The 22,712-nt window shown below is 45.5% G+C and overlaps 1 protein-coding gene across 1 annotated transcript in view; it reads left to right on the top strand.

Annotated features, from left to right (window-relative positions):
* SMYD3 (SET and MYND domain containing 3) overlaps positions 1-22,712 on the top strand; it is a 758,954-nt gene that overhangs the window by 629,122 nt on the left and 107,120 nt on the right. The window contains exons 8-9 of the mRNA XM_026455096.1: positions 16,972-17,059; positions 22,460-22,634. Of these exons, the coding sequence (XP_026310881.1) occupies positions 16,972-17,059; positions 22,460-22,634 (263 nt within the window). The remainder of the gene's footprint in view (positions 1-16,971; positions 17,060-22,459; positions 22,635-22,712) is intronic.

Genomic DNA, 22,712 nt, shown 5'->3' on the forward strand with positions numbered 1-22,712 from the left:
CTGGGTGGGTCTCCATACTCCGCGATGTCTGTCCTGGGTGGGTGTCCATTCTCAATGTGAACATTTTTAGTGGAGATCGCACCACATTCTTTTTGAGCAGATTGTTCCACTCTTGGGCAACTGTGATTGTAAAGTTAATTAATTTCATGAACTAAAAGCCACCTCTTTCCACTTACATCAGGATCTTAGTTCTGCCCCATGGAGCAATAAAGAGTAAACAGGTTTCTTATCCCACCTACCCGTCTTCAAGTACTTGAATATTTGAGGCAGTGTGGTGTAGCCGAGACCAGTCAGGTTTCTGAATTATACGGTTGGGAGTTCAAGTCCTTCTCTGCCACTTTCTAGGTATTTGAACTTGCGGAGGTTAACCTATCTTTCTCAGCTGGAGTCTTGTCTTTTGTAAGGACTGGACTGGTTTTTACCTGATACTTTGTTGAAATGATTAAAGAAGATACAGCGTTTAAAGTAATTAGCACAATAAATCCTCAGTAAATGATGTTGTTATTTGGCCTGCAGTTAGCCATCTCTGAAACTCACCCATGTCTATAAAATAAGGAAAATGATTCCTACCAAGGAGTGATTCAAGGCTGACATCAGTTAATCCTAAGATATGGTTGGTTGTTCAGCCAGCCAGGCTGAACAAGAGCATATATACTTTCTTATCCTAACCAGATCACATTATCTTACCCCCAGAATATTATGAAGATATTAACAAATCCTTGTTGAAATTGAACAATATGGTGTTGGTAATATTCACCCCATATACTTGTAGAATCTCCATGGAATTAAATGAGTTCAGATTGGCAGGATTTGTTCTTGGTGCTGCAGGCGCAAGAATGGCATTCACTAGAGAGAGCAGAGGTGTGTACAGCCACTGCGCTGTCTCTGGTGTGTGCAGCAACGCACCTGTGCCGTCTCTAGGGAATACCATGTTTTAAAATTCTCAGTAAGCGTCGGTCAAAGATAGACATTGACTTATCTGCTTGAAGACTTCCATTCCAGAGTTTTATTTTTATTTTCTTGAGACCATATTTGCTGCCACTCTGGTCTGCTGCTGCCATTCCCTTTCTCTCAGTTCTTCAGAGAGGGATAAGAATAGTTTCATGACCATATTTACCAAGTTCTTTCACTGTGCTGGAATATAGTTGATCTGGAATTAAACACGTGAACTTTTCTAAAATTCCTATTCTGCTTTCTCCCGATGAAGAAGAGTTTCTTTGGGGAGAAAGGAAAAACCTTAAGAATTGAGTAGCTTTCTGTGATCTCTTGATGTTTCCCGCACGCTCGGGGCAGCCACTCTGTCTCTTCCGTGCTTTCTTGTTTGCTCAGGGAGCACTGAAGCATTCTTCATCACCTCAGTTACTCAGCGTTGTCCTCTTGCACTCTTCATCTCCAGGGCACTGTTCTGCTGCCTGCTGTCCATCTCTTCTGTGACAGGATAGCTCACGTGAGTTGAGCAGTTACTGCGAGCCAGTTACTATGCACAGCACTGTGCATATTATCTCATTTAGCCCTTAGGCCAACCCTATGAGGCAGGTCATCTTGTCCTATTGGGAAATGCGTAACAGCTGTTTGTCAGCAGTGTGCTCAGATTTTGTTCTAGAACGTGAACCTTGTACAGGCTAGAAATGAATAAAGCAAATGCGAACCTAAGCAACTGTCAAGCACTTGACAGACTCATAGTTTCCAGTAGTTTAATGACTACTGTGCCCTCATTATCAAGATTACAGCTACATTGAAAATGGAAATGGGGAGATGGGCAAGCCGTTCTCAGATGTGTTAACACGAAACCTAGATTACAGAAATAACACTGCTCTTCCTGGAGGTCAAACAACAAACAAACACAAATTGGTTTCACAGGCTAAAGTGTAGTTGTAGAAAAAGGGTATTACTCTTTTGAAAATCTTAGTCCAGGCAGCTTCCCCTCTTTCTCTGTTGGAATCCACATTTGTTTCCACTCACAAACTCAACTCCCTCTTCCTGCCATCCCTGCCTTGGTCTGTCTCCAGCTGCTGATGACATCAACAGTGTGTTCCTGCAGTTCAGGCCCCTGTAATGCAGTGGTGCCGTGAAAATCACAGGATCCTGCGGACGGGTGCTGGGGCTGCTCCTGGCCTTCCCTCAGCTGGGCTTCCTCCTGGCCAAGTTGTCCTCAGCTGTCCCCTTTACCCGTTCTCTATAGCACTCCCAGACCCTCACCACTGCTCCATCCTCCTAAGTCTCTGTTGTCTCTTGATTTCAGTAGATAGGGAAAAAGTAGGGTCCATCAGGCATAAAGCCCATCTCAGCTTCCCACCCTGCTGACTTCCAGATGCAACTCTATCTGCACCCACTCTCTCTCTTCCTCTTAGAGGAAATGGGGACCTCCTTGCCAAAGCCATGTCCCCACCACCCGCTTCCACCACCTGTGCTCTTGACCCCACCCCCTGCCTCCTGGTGGACCTCGCCCCCCTCGCTGCCACATCTGTTGAGGTCTGCCTCTCTGCGTCCACTGACTCCTTCCCTGTGGCATAAACATGCCCACACTTTCCTGTTAGAAGAAACAAACTCTTTTCCCAGCTCAGCGTTTGCGTCTAACCGTTGTTTCCTCTTTAATTTGTGAAACCCCTTGAGTCGTCTGCACACTTAATGACCCTGTTTGTTTTCTCTTAACTCCCATGGATGGGCTTTCACCATCGTTCCCTGAATCGCGCTCTCTGGTGTCCTCGGTGAGCCCCTGATTTCAAATCTAGTGGCCTCCTCTGAGTCTGTTCCCCATTGATGCCATTGTTGAGTTCCACACTCCCTGTCCCTTCCTTTTTCCGCCTAGGAAGACTCTCCTTTCGTTTCTGTGCCCTCCTTTCCTTCTCCCGCTTTACCCCTGAAATGCTTCAGGGGCCCTGTTGGGTCGGGTGATTTCCTCTATCCTGTATCTTCAGATTCCACCTGTGTGGCATTGACCTCCAAATCGACACTTCTCACTTTCGCTTGTCTTCTGGGTCTAGTTTCATATTTCCCGTTCCCTATGGGGCAACTCGACCTGGATTCTCTGCAGACATCTTATATTAGCATGTCTAAAAGCGACCGTCCCTTTCCTAAACACTTTCTACGTTCCCCATCTCACTGGAAGGCTTCGCCACGCACTTAGTCACTGAAGCCAGATGCATGGCAGTTGTCTTGGAATCCTCCTCTACTCTCCACAGACTTACTCCCAGGTTATCATCCTGTTACACTCTCTTGAATTGTTCCTTTTCTCTTCAGTCTGTCTTCCTCTCTCTCTTGCTAAGGCCACTGCCTTATTCAGATTCATGTCGTCTCTTTCCGGATTGTTGAAACATCTACCTAACGCCTTCCGCCTTCAGTCCCTCCCACCTGCCAGTGTATTTTCCACGTAAATATTTGAAAAACACAGTGAGCCGGGCGCGGTGGCTCAAGCCTGTAATCCCAGCACTTTGGGAGGCTGAGATGGGCGGATCACGAGGTCAGGAGATCGAGACCATCCTGGCTAACACGGTGAAACCCTGTCTCTACTAAAAAATACAAAAAACTAGCCGGGCGACGTGGCGGGCGCCTGTAGTCCCAGTGGCTTGGGAGGCTGAGGCAGGAGAATGGCGTAAACCCAGGAGGCGGAGCTTGCAGTGAGCTGAGATCCGGCCACTGCACTCCAGCCTGGGCGACAGAGCAAGACTCCGTCTCAAAAAAAAAAAAAAAAAAAAAAGAAAAAGAAAAACACAGTGATTATATTTAAAAATCTCACCATGTCTCCGTGTTGCCCACATGGGATCAAATTCGTTCTTTGCTCTGGCCCCTTCCCTACCTCTCTACCTCATATCTAAACCTTTATCTCTACCCCTTTTCCCCCAATGAACCATTTAATTCAGCTTTCTGTTTTTGGGTCTGTGGGCTTATTCTGAAGAAGGCCTTCAGCTTAGGGGGGAAAAGAGCCTCTAACTCAGGAAAAGCAGCCTCTGAACAGCAAGTAACTGCAGACCCAGTGGGGCAGCAGAGGGCCAGGGTGCTGCCGTGTCTCCGCAGCACTGCCCTGCTGTGTGTGAGTGGACCAGAAGCACCCACCAGCGTGGCCTCCCCATGGACCTCTTTCTCTGCTTTCTCTCTCTGGACTGGCCTTCCTGCTCTTCTTTCCTCATCTAATACTTCCATAGCCTCCAAGCCTGGACTCACTCATCCTCTTCTCCAGGACATTTTCCCTGAATCCTGGCTGGGCAAAGGGCTCTGTCTCTGTGCTCCCACAGCCCCAGGGCTTCCCTCTCTGTTAACATGTGCGGGATTTAGAAATGACACTTTTATCTGGCCGTTTCCACCACTGGAATGTAAGCTGAGGCCACATCTCAGCTGTGTTTTCTCAGATCCAATACCTGGCCCCGGGGTGCATGGGGAGATATTCATATATTGAGCTAAAGACCACCTGAAGGGTGCGAGATTTATTCCCCGTAGGGCCACGGGCTTGGTCACTTTTGTGGCTATTGTAAATAAACTATTTGTGCAAAAGCAGAGAACATGGGAGACAGAACTGTAGACTGAGCAGACAAGAAAAAAGAAAAGCAAAACCATCAGTACTTGCAGCAAGCCTTACCCACGTCGGCACGAGAAGTGGCAGCATGATGGCAGAGGTGCCGAGCGATGGCTGAGGCAGCAGAGGCCACGCTGATGGTCCTTGGCCCAGACTGTGCATTGGCATCACCTGGGGAGCTTAGACAAGGTACCGATATCTGCCTGCCCCCAAGAGATGCTGATGTCATTTGCCTCGATGGAACCCGGTCTGTATTCTTAACAGCTCTTCAGGTGATTCTAAGTATGTACCCACCATACTAGGCCCTGACAGCAAAGAGGAGAGCCAAAGCTGGAGGAACAACAGGTCTGCAGTTTGAGGAAAAGTCGGAGCCCTCAGTATCCCTTAAAGCGTATTCCTGGGATGTGTGTGTATGTGGGCGTGTCTGTGGGTTTCTGTGTGTGTCTGTGTGCTCTTGGTAGCATAGGGGAGGAAGTAAGCCCTCTGCAGCCCTCTCGAGTGAATTAAAGCCTCTGAAATATATTTTAAAAAGCACATCCTGAGCAATCCAGCTTCCACTGGCGATGAAGAACTGAGACTTTCACATGTTAAGTCCTCTGAATGAAGGTCTGGGTACCGCTTGTTCTTGCACAGAGCAAGAGGGATTTTTAATTTTGTTTACCTCCAGAAAAGAAATCCTGGAGTTGGTAAGCATTTACAAACCTTAAAAATCTTACTTTCCGAGCAGTCTGAAAAGTTAAATGGAGAGTGAAACAGAAATGGTGAAGGCAAACAGCTGGGGCTGTGTCATTTTGGCCCACAATGAATATGACGCAAAATGAAAACAAAACTCATCAAAAGGTAATCATTTCCTAAACCTTCTGTGACTGGCATCATCGCATGCCCTTGGGCAAGAGGAAGAATATTAGGGGTATGAGAAGAAAGAATTATATCATCTTGTATACCCAGAAAGCCATTTTGAACAACCAAAATTTAGAAACTTCATCAGCTAACAATACAGAGATGATACCTATACTGTTGGGGACAGATCTGAGGTTTGATGTCCACATGCCAGGTTCTAACGGAGGATGTGCACGACTCGGGTGGCTCAGTGGGCAGTTCTCTGGTAGCGGGAGTCCTCTGAGTGTATATTTGAGTATCTGTGTCCAGCTTTCGCCATAATATCCAGCATGTCCTGAGTGGAATCACTCGCCCCTCCCTGTCCCTTCTTTTCTTCCTGTGAAGTAGGGACCTGTCTGATCACCATCTGGTAATGTTTATGAAGCTCCATCAGACGTTTGTCTGGAAGACTCTGTTAACAGTAATGCATGCTTGGTTTATGAGAGGGTTACAAGAGAATGGAGGTGGAGGCAGGGTGCCAAACACGGCCAGTACTTTTATCTTTGACATTACAAAGAGGTCCTCTGGCTGAGGGCCAGCCTGGAGTTTACTGGAATCGAAAATGCAGACATATGCTTTCTGTTGGTGGCGTGCCAGGAAGAGGCTCGCCGTGCCGTCAGCCAGCACTTCACTTCCACGGGCCGCAAAGTTGCTTGCAAGAGCATCTGAGTCCTGGTGATTTTGTGTAGTCTCCCTCATGGATATGAGGTGGGGCACCAAAGAGCTGTACCATGGAATCTGGTCACCCCTGTCTCCTCCCAGACTTTCAAAAGTAGTGTTCTCCTCACCAGGCCTTTAGGCCAAGTGATTGCCCTCTGGGGTGACCCCCCTCTTCAGCTTCCAGGGACAGATCTCTGTATGGATTAATTCACAGACTACGGAATTTTTTGTTTGTTTTAGAATAATTGAAGGAACACTGGCTTTTTTTCCACTGAGATACAAAATACAATTCTAGATTTTTTTTTTTAAAGGCTGAGAGATTAAAGTAATTCTTTCCCTCAGTGACATGTTTCTTTTGAACTTTTGACTTGTTTGACACATGGTCTAAGGATTTCAGTGCTGCCTTGTGAAGTGTTTGTAAAACTGTGTAATTTCTGCAGCCCAACTCTGAAGACTTGGGGACGCTGTGGAACCCTCCATTAACTGATGTTAAGAGAGAAGTTCTAATGTCAAATTAAATCATTTCTTTAGATGACCCCTAAGATTACCTCCTAAAAAACTATGCCTAGACTTGTGTCCCAGGGACTTGTTATGTGAAGCTGTCATTGTGGACCCCAGCTAAACTATTCCTTTAATTCAGAACCACAGATGAAATAATCTGATGTGCTTGCTTTAGCAGATAAGCAAATACCACGTTTACCCAAGCTTGGAATATTGCCTGTAATCATTATACATACAATGTTAGAGGGAATATGTGAATTAAATAACCATTGTCAAATTCTTGGTTTGGCAGAAGGTAGCACCATGTCGAGTGTTGTCTTCGGTCCTGTAGACTCTCTGTGCTATGGCTGGGGTTGTTTATATATGAGAAAACTCAGCTTAAAATAGAAGGAAGGAGGTACAAATCAGAACAAAGGGATTTACAATTTGTTGCACAATCACAAACCCCAGTAACTCTATCAGAATTTCAGGTCTCTTTTCATGGACAACATATACTTTAGACATAGGCAACTAGTAGAGTGGAAGGATTCGTTTCCATCTCAATGGTAACCCTGACAAAGTTCTCACCTGGGCAAGCTGAGCCAGAAGGCACTGTTAGACTCTAGGCCTCACAGCTGGCCAGTGGCAGAGCTGGGACCAGGGTCCAGCCTCCTTAGTTCCACGTTTATAGTGTTGCCTGTCACAGTCTTACATGCCAGCAGCACAGAACCCAAATCAAGCTATCATTCATTCTATGTTTGATTGTCTCTGGAGTGACCACATCTAGGTTATCCTAACCTTTGCCATCAGTACCCTGCCCCTTAAACCTCACTTGAATCTGTTCTGCTGCAGCTTAAAGCATTTTTATCTGTTTGCAGAGGAGAATGAGAGCATCTGTCCCCAAAGAAGAAAATATAAAAGATGGAGATTTGGCAGATTAAAGGAGATGAGGGCTACAGCTTTGGTCTTCATTAAATCAAAACTCACCCAGAAATTTGGAGATGTACGTTATCTTAATGGCTCTTGTCAGGAGAATAGTTTTCCCACAAAATCTTTGCATTTTCCCTAGAATCTCAAACCTCCCACCTGGTAGTGTTTACACAACAGTCTCGGCAGGACTTTGGTAGGAGTCGTGAAGATGGGCTTACAGCAGCCTAAGCCATCCATTTGGTAGAGTCTCTCTACAGATGTGAAAATAACGTGTCCGAATATGCACTTGCAAGTGGAGCTCATAGCCCTCTGCGTCATCGAATCCCCATTATATGTTATTATATCAGAAACATACCTTTCCAGTATGGGGGGAGGGTGCAAGCCAGTGTCTCCTTCCTGAACGTATTCATGTGTGTTTAACTGCCCTTGTATATCAGCCCATCATGCTAGTTTTCTACAAAATGCTTTTCTACAAAAGTCTCATTGTTAGCAAGCACCACTGACAGAGGTAGGCTTTCAAACTGCCCTCAATGTGTAGATGCTGTTTTTATTCTCTCCAGGTGGACTTGATTTTATGTAAGCAAATGAGCTTACTTCTCTGAGAGGCAGTTTTATTCACTAGGATGGGAACACCCCACACAGAGGGAGGGGAGGTGTTGAGGCTGTAGCTGGAAAAGGCCTTTTGTGGTTCTCGAAGTTCTGACTTCCTACCTTCAAGGCTGTGGTCCCTTTCCCAGAAGCCATGAAGGGAATATTCCCTTCCTTCTGGCAATTCTGTGTAGCCGGAGATTGAACCTTGAAACTGCAGTTGGTTTGAATGTGTGGCTTTGCAGAAAGTTGTAGCTGCAGGAGAACCCTGTTTCTGCCTGAGATCTAAAGCTAAATGGGCATTTGGCAAATGGTGGCAGCGATGGTGGGAATGTAAAGTGAAACGGAACAGAGCTGCCAGTGGCTTCAGCTGTTCCATGAATTTCCCTCCTCACCACGAGCATTTGTGTTTGGACTGGGTCACAGCCCCTGATTGCCCAAGTGCTCCTCGGTGGGATCCAAGGGAGTGACAGGGGTGCCGACGGGAGGCGGCTGCCTCATCTGAGAAGGGGACATCCACCCTGGGGTCGGCCGGCTCAGGAAGGTGGGTGAAGCAGCAGGAGGCGGGAACTTTGGGCTCTTGCGGGGATGCAAGCAGCTGCTTGGACTTAGAATTCACAGCCCTGCTACATCCTGCTTGTGGACATCAGTTAAAGGCACTGAGATCCCACAGTTTCATGAAACAGATGAAGACATAACCTTTTAACGCCAGTTTTACTTCGTCTGTGGGCTGACGACAGTATCTGGAGGACATGCTTTTCGTCTGCATCGCAGTTACACTCCCTGCCACGGGGCAGCAGAGCACGCATCGTGAAAGCCAGTGGAAGGTGCACAGGGGTTGTGGATGTCAGAGGCTGTTTGGTGTGGTTTGTGTTGGATCAGAGAAGTTTGCTTGGATGACTACGTTGAGGAAGAGCCTTCCCGGCAAAGGGATTGGGATGTGCCACATCCCAATGTGCTGTGGGGCCACAGCATAGTTGGTTCTTGATTACATCGTAATGTGCTCCCTCCTCCACCGTTTTTTTCCTTCCCACCAAACAAAGCTGACTCTAGTCAGCCTCCTGTTGGCTGGGGATTGAAAACTCGGGCCACTGTGACATGGAGGATATAAGGAACTCTAGAGGGTGCAGAGGAAAGGATGAGAAGGTGCATCTCCTTAGAAAATTGTTGCCACTGAAGAAATTCGGCCTCAGGACAGTTGAAGGACTTGCCAAGACTACAGAGCTATGCAGCAGGGATATGCAGTAGGGATTCCGTTCCACATCTTATGGTTCCAAGCCCGGCGTTCTTTTTCACTAAGTTCTGTTAATCATTGTGTACATTTGTTGATTAATTGCTAATTAGAACATACTACAATTTGATCGTGCTTCCACCTGAGAACATTCCTTCCTTTTCCTTATTCCCCAGCCCATAATGCCCGCTGACTGGTCTGTAGTTGATACAGTGAATGCTGTATTTTTAGCCACTATTTTTCCACTTTATGAAAGAGGCACTTTTCCCCTCAAGTTACATCTGAACTGCTTTCAGTTGTTTTTGCCAAAGGAGGTGGAAATTGGTTCCAGCAAAGATGTTTTCTGTTAATCATAAAGGTTTTTGAATGATGTTGTATATTAATCTAGTCCCAGGATATTGCCCCAACCAGACAACCTCAGTCAAAGACACTGCAAATTACCTCATAATTTTGAATTTCAGGACTTTCCAATCTCTCTCCTGAGTGCAGACAATGTATTTGAACCTCATTCTACTTTGAAAACTAAAAACCTTTCTTGCTTTTAAGACACGAATTATTGAATTACTGGAAAAGTTTATAAGTGTTAATTAATTTTATTTTCCATCCTGTACACCATCTCTTTTCAACCTAATTAGAGTTTGCATGAGTACTGGATAACAGGAAGTACTGGGAAGCAGATTACCTTTCTCCTGTTCCTCTTCTTTTTAATGAGAACCATCTGAAATTGGCCCGGCATAAGAGTTTCAACATCAAACGCTTGCAAGCTAAGTGAACACATCTGTTCGAGTGTTGGAGCTGCAAGGTGGGTCTGGGTGGATTTGTGTGATGTTTAACCTGACAGAGCCAGTGGTCACTTTCCCGAGTTTATACTCAGCTAGCCTGGCTGGACTTCAGACTTTCCCTATGGAAGAAACGTAGCTTTGTTATTCACAGTGACTACTGGTATCTGGCAGGTAAACTTCCTACTCTGAAACCCAAAGGAAGCGTCTGGCCAATTGAATATAACCGTGTTGAGTGATGCCCTTTTATGTGGCAGTGAGATGATCTCAGATCATCTGGAACCTATTTTTACAGAAGGAAATGATCGCAGGGTATTGATTCAGCAGCTATGGATGAAGGAATGTAGGTGGCCTCACTGATTCATCCAGGGATAGATGGAGCCAAGGACCTCTGGGCCAAGAGCACTGTTAGAAACTCAGGATAGTGTTTGAGATAGAAGCCAGGAGAGTTAACCGAGCCCACTCCCCCAAATAACCCTTGATGCAATTGTCAGAACGCCTGGGTCTGGAGCCAGCACGGGGTTTCCTACACTCGGGGAGGGTGTCACACTTAGCCTCTAAAAGATGACCAACGCCAGCCGTAGTATTTGACAAATACCCCCAGCTGCAGTGGGAACGTATCTGATCTTAGTGTGGTAATAGTAGAGTCAAGGTAGACGTGTGCTGTGAAAAGAACAACCTGTTGTTTTGGTTGGGATTCTCTTTGTTGTGGTGGAGTTGAGGTATTTTATTCTTGTGATACTGTCACTCAGGTTGTGGAAGACCCACTTCTCATTCACTCCATCACCAAATATTTCTGAGTGATTTACCTTGCGGGCACTGGGAATACAGCTATGATGAGGTCACGGTCCCTCAGGGCGTTCTCAGGATACCTGGGAGGCAGCCCAGGAGACCATTCGTGTCAGCTCAGGGCTAGGGAGTGTGCAGAGGGGCCTGGAGGCCAGGCTAACCCGGAAGGCAGAACCACAGAAGGTTTCCTGATAGACTCCATCAGGGACTGTGTCCCAAAAGGACAAACAGCAAGAAAGCCAAAGAGTTACATGGGGTGGTGAGCCGAGGAAACGGCGGAAAACCCATTCCGAGTCCTGACAGAAGCCACGGGACGGCGATTTTAGCTGGGAGAGTGGGCGCGGTGCGGGCAGAGACAGGCGCGGGTAGGATTTTGGGGTGGAGCTGTGAGGGGAAAGAATGGGGTGAGTGAATTGGGAGGGCAGTGTTCAAGGGTCTTGTGCGGTCAGAAAGAGAATGGAGAAATGAGACTTGTTCTTACCTGAGAACAGCAGCACAGTTCTGCCTGAAATGAACTCATCTCCACGATTGGACTGTTTAAATTGAAGGACTTGTCTGGGGCTGTGCAAAAGAGTGGTCGCCAGAGGTGGAGCTAGACTGGCTCTGCACTGCTGCGATCACTGGAGTGGTTCCATAGCGGCCACCTAGACCAGCTGCTCCTTCTGCAGGCGAGGAAGCTGAGGGCCAGGAAAAGGAAGGCTTGTCCGGGGTCATGCAGTGGGTCAGGACAGAGATGCCACCAGTGCTGGAACCAGCAGGTTCTTAATTCTCTCAGTCATTTCCCAGGAAAGCCAACTTTCTTAGGAATCCTTCTGCTTCTAGGCTGAATTCCTTTTAGCATTTGTAGAAAATTCAGCAATAGTATATTTGATGTTTAGATGAATGTAAAATGAATATTTCTATCCCCTAAAAAAAAATTTCAGGACTCACCCATTCAAGCTCCTTTTATGTGGTAAAAGTAAAATTCAAAGAGATTTTTGTTTTCCTGAATAACTTTGTCCTGAATTATATCAAGTGTCTTTGTGTTTGGATATGAAATAATGAAAATAAGGATATAAATTTACTAATTTTATACCTCAGGGACTGTGATAAAAAACATAGTAATTTACTCTCCTATTTGCAAATTAGAGAAGTAGACGATTTAAATTATGCTTCCCTAAGTAGTTCTTCTGTTTCTGTACACATGCCCTGTTTATACACCTATGCAACTGAATGTTTTCCTCTGGCCCGGTGTGGAGAGAGGGGAGATGAGACAGACCCAGTGTAGACATAACTGTGAGTAGCAGCCACAGCGGGATGGTAGGGTCAGGGGAAGTTGGAACCTGAGAGGCAGTCACCCTAGTGGAACACTCCAGGGAGGTGACAGCTATTTGTGAGTGTGACTTGGTCTAGCTCCAGTGTAAAATGCTGTCAGAGGCATCGTTTCTAAAGGTTTAGGAGCAGTTTCAAAGCTTGCTTGCTCTTCTGTTAAGCAAATAAAGGCTTAGGGTCAACCTGAAAGAACAGCTAATCAGATTATGTTCACTGGTGGCAAATTTAGTTGTGACTATAATTCCCATATGAAATTGTTCTGCCCTGGGCTGCCATCTCACCCTGCTTGATAGAAGAATACGAGATCTGCTGTGGGTTCTCTGTTGGAGGATTTTACTCTCTCCTCTTTAAAGTGCTAGTACTAGGAAGAGCTTAGGAAACATGGGTGAAGGTATTTTGAATGTATTAACTCAGACATGAGTTTCACCTTTTCAGCAAGTCCAGGAGAGAAACAAATAAAATTTAAGCATGAAGGTAGTAGAAAGAGCATGGGTTCTGGAGCCAGACAGAGCTGGGTTTGAATCCTACCTCTGGTAATCAGGGGTAGAAGGACATTTGGACCAATTATGTAACCTTCAGGACTATCTTGCACCTCTTTTGCAAATTACATGTATTGATGCCTTTCAAAGATGTAGTGAGGAATAACTGAAATAAACACAAGAGACATCAAATCGTTACCAAGTTAGTTCACTTCTTCCAGATCCATTCTATAGACATTTAGCAGAGCATTTGTTACATATAAGACCGTACTAGATATTTGGGAGAGGCCGGATCAAAGAAGAATAAGACCTATATTCAGCTCCAAAGAGCTGACAATTAAGTGGGGAAGAGAGGACATGCACATACACTGCAGTCCACAAGCTCTGGCCACACTGGCCTCTATTGTTCCTGGAATATTCAGGCATGTTTCTGCCTCTGCACTCGCCCTCCCCTCTCCCTGGAACTCCTATCTCCTACACCTCCGCCTCCTTTAGAGCTTTACTCAAATATCATCTTAGTGAGACCTCCCCCAATCATCCTGTTTAAAATGAACTCCCTGGTGCCAGTGTTCCCCATGCCTCTTCCCCGTTTTTCCCCCAACAAAATGTGTGTGTGCGTGTGTGTGCGTGTGTGCGCGTGTGTGCGCGCGCATGTGTGTGTCTTCTCTTACTGTGTGTTCTACCTGCTTCTTCAGTGTGAACATGAGGATTATCTGATTTATGTACTGCTCCATCCCTACTGCCTAGAACAGTGTCTGGTTAGGTACTCAGTAAGTGTTAATGGAATAAATGAGTGATCTGACTAACTAATTTCAGGTACAGAGAGGGCCAGGCACAAAGAGCCCCAGTGGCCAGAAGAGCAGAAGGTATGTTAGGGACTACATTTTCCATAGCTGCTGCAACAATTGATCATAAATGTAGCATCTTAAAACAACTCCGATTGATTGTTTTAGAGTTCTGTAGGCCAGAAGCCTGACCCAAGTCTCAGTGGGCCAAAATCAAGGTGTGGGCAAGGCTGCTGTCCTTTCTGGAAACTCCAGGGGACTGGGTTCCTTGCCTTTGCCAGCCTCTGGTTACACAGCACATCCCCCGACCTCCTCGTTTGCCTCCCTCTTCTACTTCTAAGGACCCTTGTAATTAGACTGGACCCACCTGGAAAGTCCAGGGACCTCTCAGCTATTTTAAGGTCAGCTGATGAGCAACCTTAATCCCGTCTACAACTCCGTTCCCCTTTGCGGTGTGACCGAACATATTCACGGGTTTTGGAGAGCAGGACGTGGACATCTTTGGGGGTCCATTATTCTGCTTACCATAGAGACTAGCAAGCTTAGGTTTAGGGTTTAAGCTGCCAGTTGTGAAATGTAAAACTGGAATATTCACTCAGGAATGGCCACAATGGTCAAGATCTTACGGGTAAGCTTGATCTGGGAGGCCATGGGAAGTTGCTGAAGGCTTTGGAACAGGAGAGTGAGGTGATTTTTAGGAGATGACAATGGACTTAGAGCAGGCATTTGGAGGGAGACTGTTGTTTACCTTCTTCTTTTTTTTTTCTTGAGGCAGAGTCTTGCTCTGTTGTCCAGGCTGGAGTGCAGTGGCATGGTCTTGGCTCACTGCAACCTCCACCTCCCAGGTTTGAGCAATTCTCCTGCCTCAGCCTCCCAAGTAGCTGGGATTACAGGCATGCGCCACCAGACCCAGCTAGTTTTTGTATTTTTTAGCAGAGACGAGGTTTTGTCATGTTGGCCAGGCTGGTCTCGAACTCCTGACCTCAGGTGATCCTCCTGTCTCAGCCTCCCAAAGTGCTGGGATTACAGGCGTGAGCCACCACGCCTAGCCTGTTGTTTACCTTCTTAAGAGCATTTGATCTCCACCGTCCTCTGTGTACAGAAAGCTAGGGATGTATTTAGAATTTCCTTTAAAAAAAAAAAAAAAAGCGCACCTATGGTGTCCTTTTAAAAACCATTCTACTATATCACACATATGCACAGCACATACACACAGAGGCCCACAAAGCCGAATTACACAGACAGAAGTGCTCCCATCTCCTCATACACACACCCACCGCCTCAGCCTGAGAGGGAGAGTCTCAGGATCTGTTTTCTGTGGCTCGTAGTGACCTCCCGCCGTTTTTTTTCTGCCCTGGCGCACTTGAGTGATGTTTCTTCTTCCCAGAAACACAGGCTGACTCTGGCAGTGGTTCTCACGGGGTCGTTGTATAAGCCTCCGTCAGCGGGCACGTAGGAGTCTCCAGGGAGATGTCTAGAGTGTGAAAAAGTCCCTCCTTCCTCACCCTTACGTCACCCCCACACTGGCCCTGCTTTCGTATCACCTCCTAGGATGGTTCTTGTCCCTGACACCCGTTGAAAGTCTCATGGATATTGAACACCTGGTTTTGAATAGTGTCTTATAAGAGTGCTTACCCTTTGACTAGCCACCTGAAAGCAGCACGTCCAACAGGACTTTCTGCAATGACATAGTGAACTGTTCTATATCTCGATTGTTCAGTGTGGTAGCCAAAGCCACACGTGGCTATTAGCTTCTTGGAATGTGGCCGCTGCAGCTGAGGAACTGAGTTTTTTATCGTTTTAATTAATGGAAATTGAAATAGCCACACCTGGCTGGTGGCTACCTATTGGTGAAACTTTAAAGAAGCAGGACTTGCTGAGCATGCTGAAAAGACTAGCAGTGTCTATGGTAAACAGAGTGACATTTGCCAAGAAGATAGCCTTTTGGAGTCAGACAGGCCTGGGTTGAAATTTTGGTTCTAAGCTGGTGATTTTCAGGAAAGTCACTTAACTGAGTCTCAGTTTTGCCATCTATAAACTGAGTGGGATCAGTGATATATTAGGGAGAAAGATGTTAGGCGCCCTCTGACCTGGGGGGAAGAACATTTCACCTCTGAATTGTTGCACATGGTAAACATCAGACATACTTTTCGTTGGTTTTATTATTATTTTTCAGTATTCTGTAGACAATAGTCATCGCCTGACCCAGGGCAGGTGTCTCCCACTCCCGGCCTGTGTTACCCCATGGGATACGATCTTACATAAAAGAACCACGTGAAGATAAGACAGTATCAGTAAAGCCTTCAGCATTGTGTGCACATGTGGTTCTCAGTCATTCATTCAACAAGTGCTGATGAAGCAACTACTGTGTGCCAGGCAGTGCGCTAGATGCCAGAGGTACACTGGCCAGCGGGAGACAGAAGACCTGCTTACTAAATAGGAGGCAGACATTTCCTACGTGGTGGCTCATAATGTTATGTTCTTCTGAATTTTCTCAGTGGTGGGGATTTTGTGTTTAGGTGGAAGAGTCAGAATGGCTTCACATGGGTGTAGTTGTATTTTATTCTTAGTAAGGTTTTAGCTGAAGGTCTCCTAACAAATAACTATTTATCCTATTCCCCTTCTGTTTTTTAAAAATATCAGCTTTATTGAGGTATAATTCACGTGTGATGAAATTCACCCAGTTAAAGTGTACAGGGCAGTGGTTTTCAGTCTCTTTACAGTGTTGTGCAGCTAGCATGGTGTCCATTTTAGAGCATTATCATCACCCCCGGAGAAACCCCTACCCATCAGCAGTGACTCTCCAGTTCCCTCCAGTCCTCTTAGCCCTAGGCAACCACTAATCGACTCTCTGTCTCTGTGGATTTGCCTCTTCTGGACATGTCATATCCATGGAGTCATACGTGTGGTCTTTGTGATTGGCTTCTCGCTTAGCGTGACGTATTCAAGGTTCATCCATGTTGTAGCGTGTGTCAGTACTTCATTGTGGAAAGGTTCATCCATGTTGTAGCGTGTGTCAGTACTTCATTGTGGAATCATATTCCATTGTCTGGGTATATACCGTATTAGTTGATAGGCATGAGTTGTTTCCATTTTTTGCCTATTATGAACAACGCTGCTATGAATATTTGTGAACAAGTTTTGTTGAACGTATGTGTTCATTTCTCTTGGGTAGACACCTAGGAGTAGGATTGTTAATATGGTAACTCTAATTGGTAATATGAAAACTCTACGTTGAACCCTTTGGGGAACTTCCAGAGTGTTTTCCAAAGCTACCATTTTGCATTCTCATGAGCAGTGTGTTGAGGGTATCCATTTCTCCACGTCTTCACCAGCCTTTGCTGCTATCCTGTCTTTTTGACTATAGCCGTGGTAGTGGGTATCCAGTAATATCTCACTGTGGTTTTGCTTTATATTTCCCTGATGATAAATGATGTCAAGCATCTTTTCATGGCCTTGCAGGCCTTTTGTATATCTGGGAGAAAGGTCTCTTCAGGTCCGTTGCTTATTACTAATTGGGTTATTTGTCTTCCTTTTCTGGCCTGAGCAGGATGCTGATATGCTAACTGGTGATGAGCAAGTATGGAAGGAAGTTCAAGAATCCCTGAAAAAAATTGAAGAACTGAAGGCACACTGGAGTATCCTTTCGCCTGTGGATTGAGCTGGATTTTGGGATTGTTTTCTTGTTTTCTCGAAGCCCTGTGGTAATGAGGCCAAAGGCGGGGTTTGACCTCTCCATGAGCCAGTGGTTTTCATTCTGTTCCATGGTCACAGGCCGCACCCCCGACCCCGGCCAGCAGTTTGAGTAATGACAAGGAAGATCGTGGCAAGATCAGCATGAATAATAACTCACTACCTTTAGGTAATAATCAACGCTCATGGCCCAATAGTAGTAGGAAAGTAAGTATTAGTCTCTTTACGTGTGAAAGGTGACAAATTCCTCAATTATCTTCTCCCATAACCACTTACATGTCCAGGAAAGAATAGCTGAGAATCCTTGTCATTCAGTGCCATGGACCATCAGACCCGGAAGCTTCGTATTAAACCAGGCATGACTGCAGTGGCAGTGGGGATTCGCTGCATGACACATTTTCTCGGCATGAATAGTAACAACCACAGGTGGGCCGAAGTTCAGAGTAAGGAGAGATCACGTAGGATGAAGGTCATCTGGGAAGGCTCCACAGATGTTTTACTGTGCAAAAGATAGCCTGAGTCAGGGGCAGGATTTGGATAGGCCGAGGCTGAGAGGGAGGCCGCTCCTGGTAGAGGAGTTCACTGGAGCAAAGCTGTGATGAAGGGAGACAGCAGGCAAGAAGGAAGAGATCAAGGTGGATGAAAAGACTGCAAAAGGTCATTCAGAGACTTTGGGGTAAATTATATCCCAGGCACTAAGAACGTTTCCAATTTGCTGATGATGCTATTTAAAGAGTTGTAAAGAGCTAGAAAGGGAGGTGGAGGGAGGTTTCCAGCTTTAAAGGTGAAGGACATAATTTTGAATTGATAGCCCACTGAGCTGATTAGCAGTCTTGGCAAAGAATCTCGGATTGGTTACTAAGGAATGGAAAAGAAAGCAGTGATCATCATGATGCTGCAAGGTTTCTCCAAGAGCGAGTGAATCCAGAGACATGGCTTTCTTTGGTAAAGTTTGTATCGAGACTTCAGAAAGGGATTTGACGAAAAGTAGTCAAGAAACTTATGTTAGATGTTAGCAAAACTAACTGAATAGCGACACCGAAAAAATGATGTTAAATGATTCAGTGTCATTCTGGAGTGTTGTTGTTCCATCTTGGTCCTCTTTAATTTGCAATTCCATACCTTGAGCAAACATACAGAAGACAGGTTTATGAAATCTCCAAAGTGAAGTAGATGGGGAGGATGATAGAGGGAGGATGATAGAATCTGTATCTCAAAAGAAAAAAAGACTTCAAAAGATCCCTAAATGTTTAAATGGTGTCCAAGTTTTAAAGAGATGAAATATAACAAGAACATATATATAATTTCTGTTTGGATCAAAAAGTTCAAATATGTAAATACGCATAAGAACATGTGAAAAAAATTAGGGCTTTAGTAAACAGCAAAATTTAACAACATTTAAGAGTATAATATAATCTTACTACTGTGATCTTGGGCTGCATTAATATTGATTAGAAAATGATAGAGATGATAGTATTGGTCCTCTTATTTCTAGAATTTTCTATTCAGTCTGAGGTAGGAAGTATTAAAACAACTGGTTTTGAGGGGTGAAACTGAAATTAAGGAGGGATTTGAAGCCCTGTCTATGATGAGATAGAAGATACTGGAAAAAACAGTCCACTCTGGAACAGGAGGTCCCCATTCATGGGCTCAAAGAGCTTTTTATGCACAGAGGAGTGGACTTGTTCTGTTTGGGCCCTGGCCATGGTATTGGGGCCCATGGATAACCCAGCCAGAGTTCATTTTCAACTGGACAAGGTTTTACTGAAAACGGACTGTATGCTGGGTACCTTGCTGGTCATCATTCACCTGATAGTTCAGACAGAAGTTAGAAAACACAGCCCTGCATTCACTACTCTCGTACATAGCAGGGTAGTAAAATGTCCATTAATACATATTTTGGTAAAGATATAGACTTACAGCGGCGTCAAAGACACAATAGTCAACTCTGGGAAGTTAAAAGATTTCACAGAGGAGGTGACCAGTGAGCTGCATCTGGGAGGATTAGTGGGAGTTCACCGGGCCAACCAAGAGAAGAGGCGTCCAACACAAGGAATGACGTGTTCAGATGCACAGAACACACAGTGCTGCTGAGAAGCTGCTGGCTGTGCAGCATGAGAGGAGGGGAAGGTGGCACAGCCTTAACTGCCATGCACAGATTAGACTTCATAGGTGACAGGGGGCCATGCGATGATTTTTTAAGCGGTAGAGTAATATGATCAAGTGAATACAGGGTCTGTGGACTGACAGTCGTTGAGTCTCAGTGAGTTGAGTAATTCCCAAGTGAATGTACTGTGCTTCCCTTTCTCTTTTCCCCTGATCCTCTTACGGTCATTTAAAAGTATTCAGGAAGAAAGGGTATCTGGTCTGTCCATTAAGAATCTATTCTCTTTGCGTAGGCTATCTAGCCCTGCTAGGTCTAGAGCTCAGCTCCTTACTGGAACAGAGTCACTTGTCATAAACACCACACAGATGCCAGGGACTAAATCTTTGAGCAAATACATGTCAGTAGTAACTTGGGGGAAAAGCCTCTTAGTTAAAATTATTCCATTTTTTTGCTCACTGGGATGTTTTGCAGGAAAGGTTTTGCCTTGTTTGCCAAGAGACAGTTGCCAATGTTGCGAAGGAAAATTGGCACGTAGTCCCCTCCAGCTTGCTGGGGGATAAAGTAGATGCATTCCTATGAGTGGCTGCAGAACATCACATCTGGCTTTTACTTCTAAGGCCTGTCACCTCAAACCTCTTTAGAATAAGTGGGAACATACATAAATGAACAGGCAAATAATAGTGGAGGTCAAACAGCACAATGTTAAAATAAGGTACCAGTCTTGCCACAGAAATGTCTAGCATTGTGTAAGAGACAGTCATTCCTCCTGACAGTTCATCAAATATCTAATCCTGGAATGAAAAGCCACAGAGGTTAGCCCAGCAATCTGTTACCAAATCAGTGCATTGCCTAAGATACTGCTTCCCCAACCTCCAGGGGATACGTTCAGCAAACTTTGAACATACATGTCAGATGAATGCCAGAGCAAATCATGGACTCACTTTTCTTCAGGAAGTGAACCTTTTTTAGGATCAGGGTCAATTCCTCCAAGACAGGACTCATCCTAAAATTGCAGTGGGTGTGACAGAAAAGGCTCTCAGCTGTGCATTATGGTGCTTTAAATTCTCGTCAAGGAACCCATCTTTTGGAGTAAGATATTGAGCCTCTGGGAAGCCTTTGCTGGAAAGAAAATATATTTCCTGTGAAAGTTCATACAGGTATTCGTCCCCACTCTCAGGAATGGCTTGATGGCTTTATTAGAAGTGTTTGCTAATGTTTTGGAGAACCGTGTTCTGAGAAGGGTGTGGACACTCAAAGAAGGAGGTTTTGCTGGACAGAGAGGGGAGCACATACAGTGGGTTGGCTCTTCAGGGCTGGGCATACTCTCTTAGGACCTCCATGAAGAAGGTTTTGAATTAGGGGCCGGGGATGGCACAGAAAGCATGGATTGTAAAGAGACCAGGTCGTGTGGGAGTGGGAGGGGTGTGGGGGCATGAAGGGAAGTTCAGTCAAAGTCAGTTCACTGAACCACTTTCTTTAAGCCCAGTCAGGCTCAGAGGTCACGTCACAGAGGGAAGGTGGGAAGCACTCATGCTTGTGTGGTGTGTGCCTTGTGCATGCCACGAGATGTTCCCCACTGTGTCTCTGACACCCAGAACTCCACCTGGCTCATGAGAGGACACGTGACGAATTGTGTCATTCTACATACAGTATATTACTCATTCTTACATTGACATTAGTCATTTTTATTTCTGGTCTATCATTAAGCACTTTGACTTCCTCGGAACCTCAAGTCTGATAAATGACAGGACTAGATTAGATCTGAATCTAGCTTTACTACAGTCAAAGGCTAGGCTGCCATTTCCGATCTTCAAAACCTTTTCCCCCACTGGAATGACAACATATGAAGCAGATGAATTTGGAGCTCCACTGGGTGAAGGTGGGACAGGAGTGAGAGAAGGGCAGGTCCCAGCCCAGGTCCCTCCTTGGTCTCCGACTCGCCTAACAGTGCGCAGTGAAGAAACTCTGAGGTCCCAGGGTCCTGCACTCTCGCCTTCGCTCTGTTTCCCAGAGAATTCACTGGGGAGGGATTCAAAGCATGCTCCATAAACCATGTTCTCAGTCCTCTGACTGCCCCTCTAAACAGGGAATATCAGTTTTAAAAAGTCAAGTCACTCCAAGGCTACATGAGATTGTTATTGACTCATAGTTAATCAGAACGTCAATGTTACTGAGAAGTGGATATTGAGTCTTCTCCCCATCCTTTTTGAAGCATCGTTTCCCTTGCCAGCAATTTATGTGCGTAAGCCACGTTCCTAATGTTGTCTCTTATTTTGGGGGTTTAAAATAACACATATTTTAATTATTTGGTTAAGTATAGGCTTGGGTCACTTTTGCTTTATAATCGAAAAAGATGAGATCCCGTGGAACTATATTTCTTCAAATTGCTCCACCTAGTGTGTGCCTGTGGGTTGTGTGTGTATTTGGGTTCATGTATGCCCAGAACTCAGAAAACACAGAAGCAAACATGAGCTCTTCCTTTTGAAAAAGGAATTTCTCTAAAGCATCTTTAATTTCAAATCAGTTTTTAAACAGAAGCTGACAGAGAAAATAATTTAAAATCGAATTAACTTAATCTTTAGTCCAATTTAATAAAGGACTGCATTTATTTATGACTAGATTTAAAGAGAACACATCTAGGAGTGTGAAGAAAGAACAGGTCTTTAGAAGTCTTTGTTTGTTTTTGGGTTTTTTTGTTTGTTTTTGAGATGGAGTCTCCCTCTGTCGCCCAGGCTGGAGTGCAGTGGCCGGATCTCAGCTCACTGCAAGCTCCGCCTCCCGGGTTCCCGCCATTCTCCTGCCTCAGCCTCCCGAGTAGCTGGGACTACAGGCACTGCCACCACGCCCAGCTAATTTTTTGTATTTTTAGTAGAGACGGGGTTTCACCGTGTTAGCCAGGATGGTCTCGATCTCCTGACCTCCTGATCCTCCCGCCTCAACCTCCCAAAGTGCTGGGATGACAGGCGTGAGCCACTGCGCCTGACCTGAAAGTTTTAAAAATCCAGAGCACGGGCCTGGTTATAAGCTAGTCAGTTGATGTAAACAGAATTTACTTCACTGAGTTGCCACTTCTGTGTTTTTGTTTCTCAAGTGTGCTTTCGGGCGGCTGCTCTGTGAAAAATAACGGGTGCTTCCTTCCCTCCTGTGCTTGGGAGCTCTTCAGCCTTTTAGAGAATCTAATTTTACTTTGGTTTTTTTCTCGATGAGACAATGAATCCTTAACTAAGGTTAATAACAGAGTGGGAGCAGGTTCTGGCCATGTGCCAGGCGATCATCAGCAGCAATTCTGAGCGGCTTCCCGATATCAACATCTACCAGCTGAAGGTGCTCGACTGCGCCATGGATGCCTGCATCAACCTCGGCCTGTTGGAGGAAGCCTTGTTCTATGGTACTCGGACCATGGAGCCATACAGGCAAGTCCCAGGGAGAGGCTCACACAAGGGCTAGGACGTCTTCACGTTGGGCAAAGATCGATGTTGTGAAGTCATTCC

The sequence above is a fragment of the Piliocolobus tephrosceles genome, chromosome 1 (genome assembly GCF_002776525.5).
Source record: "Piliocolobus tephrosceles isolate RC106 chromosome 1, ASM277652v3, whole genome shotgun sequence".
NCBI lineage: Eukaryota > Metazoa > Chordata > Mammalia > Primates > Cercopithecidae > Piliocolobus > Piliocolobus tephrosceles.